General features: G+C 42.3%; 1 protein-coding gene across 3 annotated transcripts in view; it reads left to right on the top strand.

Moving 5' to 3' along the window:
- LOC310903394 (BEN domain-containing protein 5) overlaps positions 1–10,156 on the top strand; it is a 932,737-nt gene that overhangs the window by 826,137 nt on the left and 96,444 nt on the right. For all 3 annotated transcript variants that reach the window (XM_083846602.1, XM_083846600.1, XM_083846601.1), the window contains one exon: positions 2,366–2,518. In XM_083846602.1, coding sequence (XP_083702728.1) covers positions 2,366–2,518 — 153 coding nt within the window. The remainder of the gene's footprint in view (positions 1–2,365; positions 2,519–10,156) is intronic.

The raw sequence follows: 10,156 nt of genomic DNA, 5'->3' as shown, positions 1-10,156 counted from the left end.
AAGAAAGACTTTCAAAGAAACTTCAGCACCCCAAGAGACTGTCTAAAATTCTCCAGAACAATTTTATCAGCAAATTTTTAGCAAGAATCCTTGGAAAGTTTAGAAAATATTCTCTAGTATCAGACTGGACGGCTTGGTCAAATGAAAATTAAGTTGAGGATCAGCTCACATATATTCCACAGGTGAATTTTTTGCTGGAAAGTTATTTTAATAAACTGTGCTTCTGTGTGCTTGTTTGTAGACTCTTTCCTTTGGAAACAATTTGAGAACTTTTGAGAAGTATAGTACAACACCTCAGTACAGATCATACAGTCTAAGCCACCCCCTTTAATTGTGCTGTTTAAGTCACAAATTTTGCTAGTCTATTGTTGTATGTCTTGCTGTGTTTCTCAATTACTTTATATTAGTAAATATGTTGCTATAAAGAACTTTATGTAGTTGTTCTAAAATAAACATACCTTAGGTCACTGACTTCTATGTGAAGGACATTCAAGTTTTAGAAATATCCATTGCAACTAGGTTATCTCCTCACTTCAACATCAAATCACTGTTTTAAGGCTTTACAATATGTTTGGTTTTATGATGATAAAGAGGTGTACATCTGATCTCAACAAATTTTGTTTCTGATGGGAAATTATTTTATGGAAAAAAAGTATTATTCGATCTTGGTTTGAATTTGTGTGTGCTTGGAGAGGAAGAAAATCATATGTGGTGTTTCATCCTGTTGATGCTAATCTTTCTCTAAATAGCAAATGCGTGCTTTATTGCACTGTTGGTCCTCTATAGCACAGCAAAATGTTTTTGCAGTAGCAGACAATTTATTGTTTTAGAGTCAAATACAATCAAATGTTCCTTTTCCCTTGAAGCATGGTCAGATATTGATATTGCATTAGCTAGCATCTTAACATAGGAGAGGCTTAATAAGATACAGTATTACTCTCTCTAGGCTGTTTAATTAAACTGAACATTCACTATGTATTGTACGTTGCTTTTCTGCCAAGGGAAAGTAAATCTGTATCATATTAGTATCACATACCAAATGATGTTCTCCGCCTGTTAGAGACTCTCTAGAAGAGCTGACGCTGCTGTCGTACGAACTGCTTTTGTAATACATTAGACTGCCTTATAGCTCAGTGTTCTCCAGTAGGCTTAGCAAGCTTTGGGTGCAGACCAGGTACAGCTGGAGAGTTACTTACTGCGTTTTACTGGCAAGGGATGTTTATTTGCCACTGAGGGGTACACGGCAACCTGGTTAAACATTGTAATCCCCTATCCTGTTAACAGAGCTCTGGTCCACCATTGGGATCTGCTTTCTTGGGGGCAGTTCTTACCAGCCGGGGTGTCCAGGTGGTGGGGTAGGTTTGTTGTTATTTAGTCACAGAGCACTGGTTGTTCAGGACCAGAGGTTATAAGTGTTTGGGAAACTCTGGGTAATTCAGTGGCTGCTGCTCCAGTAGCACTTTCTAGTACTGGATGTTGCATTCTTACTGCTGTCAGTGACGCTGAACATGGTGGTCAAGGTGAACATTTGATCTTTGCCGTTGCTGGCAGTGGAATGTCACTTATAACTTATGTGAGGACAAAAATGTCTCTCTGGACAGGACATTTGAGCAGTGGTTTCTTACAGAGTTGCCTGTCATTGAATTAATTGCCAGTCCCAGAAGGGTATGGGAAGAGCAGGCACTTCTGTGTTAGGGAGGCTGGTGTTCTCTTCTGAAGCCAGAGTAGATGCAGAATCATATGGGAAGCTACAAGGATGGAGGTATTCAAGGCACTTGCTTTGGGGATTTTTTTTTTTGTTGGATTACTACAAAGCAGAGTTAGACAAATTTTCAGGCGGATTAGGTAGGATTAGAATATTGTGGTATTTTTCTTTATAAACTGAAATAAACTGCATTGGAAATACTGAAGAAAGTCTTATTTACGCAGTTTTGAGCCTGTCTTTGCTGGCCGAAAGGGTACATCTGCATATTGTACTGCAGAGCCGTTCAGAGATGCCTGAACAGTCATGCTCTGGAACTGGAAGGTACATGTTTTTATCAATGGCATGGAGCCCTGTGGCAAAGAGGACAATAATGCCTTGGCTCTTATTTTCACAGTGTCCCGTGCTGCATAAATGTTCCAGCCTGCTGAGAACAGCTAGAGGAATGTCTGTCATGGTCTTGTGCTGCATCTTGCACACAACCCAAAGAAGACATGAATGATTGAATGCATCAAAACAGTGTCTTTGGCGTGGCTCTCTGACACTGGCACCATGGGTGGATTTGAGGAGGGCAGTACTGGATTTACAGAAGGCTTCGCCTATATAACACAGTTATGATTTATCTCATGCTGTGTTTTTTTGTTTTGTTCTTCCCCTCTACAGAAGATTAACCTGGAGTTCTATATTGACATCCATGCCCACTCCACCATGATGAATGGCTTCATGTATGGGAACATCTTTGAAGACGAGGAAAGATTTCAGCGACAGGCTGTTTTACCCAAGCTACTCTGTCAAAATGCTGAAGATTTCTCTTATGTAAGCAATGTTTCTCTTAATTCGTGTGTGTGTGTCTAATTTACTTTTAATGATAAATCTCTATCTTAATTGAATTGTGTGAATTTTATTTTAATGTGAATAGAGGTCTACTTAAAAATTTTTGTCATGATTAGTCACCATCTTTCCTCTTACACTCACCTTTCTCCTAAAGTGATAAGTTTTGATCTTATGTATGGTTATTAGACACATGAACAGAAGCATGTTCTTCATCTTCTGTATTATAACCTTTAGTTCTGATTTATTAATGCTATTAGTTTTATCAGAAGATGTTTTGTCTTTTGATCAACTGGATTGGGTTTATTGTTTTTATTATAATACATTGGCAAACTTTGACTCGTATACTTTAAATAATGGTATAACATCAAATGACCATCCCACCTGCCTCCAAGTGCTTGTTCACCTCTCCTGGCCCATGTTACACACCTATGGGGCTGCCAGCTCAGCTGCATCCAAATAGCTCTCCCTTGCTCTGTTTCAATCTACGCACTCCACGTTTACTTCAGTGGACAGTCTTTTAAGTAAGAGTTGTTTGGTGCTCTGTTTTGCTTTCATTAGGATAAGGAGTGTTTGTGAACGCATCTCAGCCAAGGTAGTGGGAACTTTCAGACATGAGGCAGTGGATGGCATTTGACAGCCATATAGTGGGAACAAGCACCGTTAAAAATCAGTTTGGAATCCTGCACCAAGCAGAGCGCAAGAACCTACTGTCTGGGTCCTGTTCTTATGTCTGTCATGTTTCTAACCCCCTTTGTTACCCACGGCACATTGTTCCCATCTCTGCTGTCCCCTTGTTGCTTATACTTCATCTTCCTGGCACAGAGAGATAAGCACAGGTCTCCTACAGCTGGGTCATGATGCCTGCCTCCTCTGTAGCGCCATCCCAACCAGCCTGTGGCAAAGGTGGTAGATGGAGGAGGAGAGGAACCCCTTCTGTGTTCCATGTGTTTAGCTCTAGAGAAACAAAATCTGACATCAGACAAAAAAGCAGACAAGTCTGCACAGCATAATTGGAAAAAAAAGGCCATTTTCATCATGGCAGGAATGCTAGCCTGAAGCTTTCTCATCAAGAAGCAGTAGAGAAATCTTTTGTCTTGTGTTTGTGCATATTGCACTGCGGAGCTTAAGAATAGAAAGTGGGTATTGAAATAGAGCTGTGCCACTGTTTTCTTGACAGATTTGTTCCAGCAAAAGGGAGGAGGAATCAAAACTCCTGATTCCTCTCTGTTCCTCTAGTCTATGGTAGTTTATTTAATGAAAGAGTGGGAGAAAGTTTGGATTGGTTGCTGGCACTTCAAAAGCTAGGCAGAAGATTTACTTCTTTACTTCTTGTCTTTTCTGTTCCAAGGAGGGAGTTTCTTGTAGACTGAATGTTTCCCTCTTCTTCTCAGGATGTACCCACAATGGCAGCTGGCTGGATAATACCTGGTGGGGTGCTGTTGCTTCCTCTGTTGCCTCATAGCATTGTTTAACCATTGTCTGTTTTGGGGGGATTCTGGGAACTGCTGCAATTTGAAGTTTTCTGGAGCCAGCTGTCCAGAGCACAGAAGGATGAATTGATACTAAATAAGAAGAAAAAGCAGATGCAGCTGTTCCCAGCTGTTTGGAGCCTGGAGAAGCAGGAGTAGGGTTCAAGAGCCTGTTTTTGTCAGAGAAGATCTCAGTGATGGAGTTTCTTATCTGCACCTGTTTGTTTCAAAAAAGTGGAGTTGTTATGGGGGTGCTCACAGATCGTACCTATGAATACCTGCAGTTGAGAGGAATTTCCAAATTTTGTACTCGCGTGTGGGATTTCTCTCTGTTACTGTGGAAGATTGTGTTCCTGTAAGTGCAAGTCCCAGTTGGCAAAGGGAAAATCTTTGAGAAAATGACGCAGGAAATAGAAGCCAATAGGTAAATAAACAGAGCAGTCTCTCCCCTTTGACTCTCAATCTCCTTTCTGTAGAAACCTGCAGTCGGGCATACACGTTGCCATCCAGCGCATCATAGTTTGACCCAGGTGCTGCTTGCACTCAGTGCACTGGGCTTTCAACCTATATTCTGCTGATCTCTTGAGACCAGAAATTTTTCCCCTGCCCTCCATCCAAGCCATTCTTGTCAGGGCAGCTGAGGGTGTAGAGATGTTGGAGGAGGAGACAGCCACAGTGTCCCATGTCTGTGAAGCAAGAGGAGTGAATGTTACTGCTGGGTCTGAGTGGGAAAGTTTCTGTTCCCTTGTTTTCAGCTCCAGCCGTGTGGGTTATGTGACTCGTTAGAAATATCAGGGGTGAATTTTGCTGCTTGAAAGAGAGGAAAAGAATCCAGAGCTTCCTGCATTTTCTAAAAGGGTGGAAAGAAAATTGTTGAAGATTAAAAATAGTGTATGTAAATATGCCCTATTGACTGCTCGAAGGGAAGGGGGGAAGTGCATCGTTAACATTACCAGGCTGGTGTTTGAAAGTGTGGGAATGGACCACTGTTGTTACTAATTAATTTTCCAAAGCTTCAGGAGGTCTCATTTACATTGTATGCTGCTGCGGCCATTTGTTGGGATTATAATACTTCAACAGCAGCACTTCAAGTGAAAACTGGCGGCTGCATGAAGTGTTGTCCATAATTGACTAGCTCCATGTCTTCACACAGCACAGAGACAATGTTCCATTATGTTATCCATTGACAGTATCATTGAAAAGATTACTCTCCTTAAAGCATCTGTCAACCTTGATTGATTTACAAGGGACAAAGAACTGAAAAGGTTTGAAGTGCGGGTACAATTTTTGCCACCGTTTAGCATACATAATGGTTCTCCTTTGATGTCAAAAGCTCATCTTCTATTAATAATGCAGAGGGCTTTTGAATGCAGGCTACTTGTATGGAGTTCCACACTAATAACCTACTTGCTGTGAAATGGGATTCACTTTGGAGAAGCAGTCATTTGTCTGGGTTTTACATGTTCGGAATGAATCCCAACTCAAAGGGATTTCTTTCAGTGCTCTGCATGATTGCAGCTGAGCCCGGCACGGGTTAGGGAAAGCAGGCAAATCCTAGCCTGCTCCTCCAGCCGAGAATCTGGCAGAAATCACGCAGCCAGATGCAAAGGAGCATGAACAACAAGCCTAGATGATGCGATCAAATGCCTTGTGCCGTTTTGTCTGGCAACCTTCTATTAATATACTTTAGAGTGCATTTCATGCCTGGACTGCTTTCTTCACCTGTCATTTCCAATAGGCTTTTTTATTTAAATGACAGCATCTGAGGGAGGTAGGTGATTAGAGTAGGGGATGTATAGGGGATTTGTGCCTGCACGGTGTTGTAGGACCAAAGGCAAGTCACCCAATGTCTCTGTACCCTGTCTGCTGAGCAGAACACTTAACCTCACAGTATGCTGGAAGGCTGACTGCAGTTCGCAGGTAAAAGTTGTGAAAGGGACCAGAAATTCTTCATTTGTGCATGGCTTCAGAAATGGAGGCCTGCCTTTGGCTTGGCTGTCAGCACGCGAATGGGAAAGGGAATGAAAGAAGAACTAGGAAGTTTTGCTCTCAAATACATGAGAGAGATTCTTGGGAAGCTGTCTGGGGGGGAAAGGACAAATTCTGTAAGGAAAACATTTCATGATTTCAAGGTTTAGGAAGGCTATTTTTACACATTGGGAAGTAAATAGAATCAGTATGAAAGCTCTAACAGTGAGAGCTGACAAGCTCTTTTGAAAGGCTGACTCACTGGGTTTTAGGGAGCAGCTGTTGACACCACGTCTGAGTGCATTACACATCAGCCATGGCTAGGAGTTGGTGCGGTGTTTGGAGGGGTGTTCTTCATTTGACCTTTCTTGTTCTGGAGAGTGGATTAGTCATAACGACCAGACACAAGCACTTGAACATTTCAAGAACCTGCTAGTCTTAGGAGTGGCTAATTTCGACCTTTGTGACAGTATGAGAAGAGACCATCTGTTCTCTCTGGTTCATTTAAAAGAAACAACCACAGCCATTCGTGGGTAGCTTTATGATTTTGTAAAGATTGTTTTTCTTTGCAGTGAGATGAAAAAGACTGGCCTTTTTAAGTACTTGGCTTAATCTCATGGGGTTTGTTGGTTTATTTTGCTTTGCTTTTGTTTGTTTTGTTGTTGTTCCTTTTGGCTCAGAACTGGTGGTATTTGGGATACCTTTGAGTTCTCATTTAATTTATTTTTTTTTGCTTTCAACCTCCCAGCAGAGCAGCTTCCATGAAATAGTGTCTGCCTTCCTTTGTGTGCTGTGGTTATCCAAAGACCATGGTAGAGACTTGGGATCCCATTATGCTGGGCACTGAGTTAACCTTCTGAGGAAGTCCGCAACTCCCAGAGCTTTCAGCCCTTCTGGGAAAGAGAAGGGAAGGAGAGAGGGTGGAAAGGGTACTCGCTTGGGGAAATCAGAGAATAAAACCCAGGTCTCCCAAGTGCCAATCCAATGCCTTTGTCAGCAGTTCACACAGCCTTCCCCATGGTTTATGCTGTGCCGCATACTCAGTAGTGAAGTTTCTGAATAAGGACCTGCCTGCTTTCCTTTGGGAAAGGCAGATCTTTGAGAGAGTCATTGTCTTGGCAAGATGAGAAGACTCAAACATGAAATAGCCCGGCCTGTTACTTTCTGTTGTTGATCTTGATTTTTGTTGTTGTTGTTGTTGAAGTTCATTTAGACTTTTTTAGCCTGGATATCTAAAATTTAACAATCAATTCAAAGGTTTGAATCTATCTGTATTTTCTATTGCTTTCCTGATTTCCACATGATCTAGGTCTTCTCATTTCCATAGCACACCCGTGATCCATCCAAGCTTTCTTAGGGAAGTTTTGTTTCTTCCAGCAAACCTCCTCCTATTTACTGGCTGTTATCAACCTGGCTAGACAGCTCCTTCTTAGTCTTTTGATCCCTGTACTAATCCCAGTGTATTTGGGGCCATGTCTGAAGCAAGTGCTGGCACAAGTACCAGAGGGAGTAATAATAGCTGGTGAACGTTCCAGGAGCAAAACTCTATAATCTCTTCTGAAATAAAGAAGAAAAAACTTGTGTTGCATGTGGCTGGGCAGGGAAAGGGAAGCAGTGAGAAGGTTGCTCAGACCTGAGATTCATCCCAAAGTAAAATCCAGACTCAATCCAACCACCATCTCCTAAATGCTTCTCTGCTGTTTTGGCCAAAAAGACCATTGTCTCAGAAAGGCAAAAGTTGTTGCATTCAGGTGGGCTTTATTAACATCATAAAAGCTTAATAGATCTACTCAGAAATCTGTTAAAACTTGAGGACAAAAAGTGATCTTACCGTCTTTTCTGTTGTCTTATATCAGGGCATTCCCAGGAAGACAAATACAGCTATTATTTGCTTTATTGCCCCTCTGGGATGCATTTCTGCACACTGCTTCACTTCTTGGACTGTTTCTCCATTTATTTATTTATTTAAATATCTATTCTTAGAGGTTGGGTGAGGGGAGAGAGGAAACATGTCTGGTGGCACAAGGAACAGAGTGTAAAGCCCGTGCTTCTGAGTATGATAGGTTTTGGGATAGGTTTTGGTCTCACAAGAGTCATGGCTAAACCAAACTGCTCTATTACATTGTGCTGAGCCAACCCACCTCTTTTTTAACACAGAGGGTTGAATTAATTTGTATTTTAAAGCGGGGGGAGGGGGGGGGTAAATGGATTTTCTTTCACTACTTTCTTGCTGTGTTGTTTGTGCATATGAGTTGACAGTCTCTTTTCCATCCCCACACAGGTAGAAATTTTGAACAGGCACAGAAGAAACAACTTTTCTTAGCAATTTCATGGCATATTTTCAAAGGCCATCATTATTCTTACCTAATGTCAAGGAGCTGGGAGCAAGTGACAGCCTTCCAGATTGGCACAAATGAAAGGAACTCCTTTACGATCAAATGCAAGCCATCTCTCTTGTAGAGTGGTGAAAATTTCACTGAGCTGGCACAAACTGTGCCACGAAGGAGAGGTAGAAAGTAGATTAAGAACTGGGAGCCTCACCCCTTCCCAGGATCTCTTTCTGGGTATTATCGCTTTAAGTGTATGATATGTTAATATATGTAGAATAGAAATCTGCTTTAGAGAACTGTTTCTGGAGCAGTGAGAGAGCCCAAGAGGAGTGGATGTACGGTACACAGCAACTCCTCATGGAGCGTTGTCTTTGCCATACAACAAACCACTTTTTCTGCAGACTGTTCAAAGCAACCGCATGCGTGATGGTTGAATTCCTTTCTGCTTCTCATTGTCCTAAGTCTCTATCATTTGTATAAATGATTATGAAAGCACTCCCAGGAGACTGCATACACGCTCATAAAACTATTGTAAAGAGAAGAATTGCAGGCTATTGCTAGAGGCTATTTTATTGTATCTTTTGAGGAAATGTCTCATTTTCTACTGACAAATAGGGAAACTGAGAACTCCAGAGATGCGAGTTATTTTCTAAACGGCATGATTATTCTGTAGAGCTTAGACTAGGAAATGCCAGCTTTGGCATCTTCAAGGAAGGATGTGCTCTGGGAAGCTGAGATTGCATTTATTTAAGGATAAATAAATAAATAACAGGAAAAGCAGATCCTTTTTTCATTATTACCCTGAAGCATGTGCGGTTCTGTTATACATCACCAGTCAAAGCTTGGGCTGGCTATTTGTAGGGAGATAGGCTCCAGACGTTCTCTGTTTTGTGGGTGATGGGTTTGGGTGTAGGTTAATGGTTGGGTAGGCAGCTACGTGTGCTTCTGATGAGAGGGAGAACCAGGCTCACTGAAGAAGAAACTGAGAGGTCCTGAGGAAGCGTGTTTTGGAAAGACTACATTGAGTGTGTATATGTGGATGTGTTTGGGTTGGCAGATGCTGGTTGTAAGAGGAACTCCAACCTAGGCTTGCTTAAAGGATGGGGTGAAACCTGCCTCCTTCTCTTGCCTTTTCTGAGTAGGTGGTGATGGGCTGCTCAGCTCAGTAAGGGTGTGCTCGACTGACCTTGTGAAGGCCTCAGGTAAGGCCGCTGCCACTCTGCTTAGCTTGGCTGCAGAGTATTGTTTAAGAAGCTCTCTTAGAAGAGCCACTGCTTTGATTTGGATTTGGGTTGTGTTAGCTGTTGGGGTGAAGGCAGTGAACTCGATAAGCAATGTTGGTGCTGTAGCACTCAGGGAAGTGGAAGCTAACAGTACGTTTCAGTGTACAAGAATGAATTCTGGGGAATGTGAAATCCCGACACCAATGCTGCCAGTGTAACTGGTCCAGGGTGCCGAGACGGGCAGCGGAGACCTCCAGCAGTCCTGGAGCCAAACGGCAGGGCACTGTACAGAGCCAAGCACAGATAATGAGTGGTGAGAATAAAAGTGCAGCTCATGGTTCTCACAAGTGAACTGCCAAAATCCTGAAGCATGAAACCCAGTTGGTTTTCTAACCACTGAGTTTCTGAAAGAAAAGCTAATTTGGTTGTTTTGGTTTTGAGGCATAAACTGAGAGCTTCTAAAACTCCCTCCTTCCAGCCCCTCTCTTAATGGCCATGCAAATATGTGTTTTTGTCAGCAAACTTAAGCAGGCATGACTGAAAGTCACTTGGGAGGGATGGGGAGGGGGAGAAAGATGCGGTATTCCTTCACTATACATTAAAGGAATAATGGAGCCCCTCAGGGAGCAG

This window comes from Anser anser, assembly GCF_964211835.1.
Source record: "Anser anser genome assembly, chromosome: 8".
Classification (NCBI taxonomy): domain Eukaryota; kingdom Metazoa; phylum Chordata; class Aves; order Anseriformes; family Anatidae; genus Anser; species Anser anser.
This window is presented reverse-complemented; position numbering and strand designations above follow the sequence as displayed.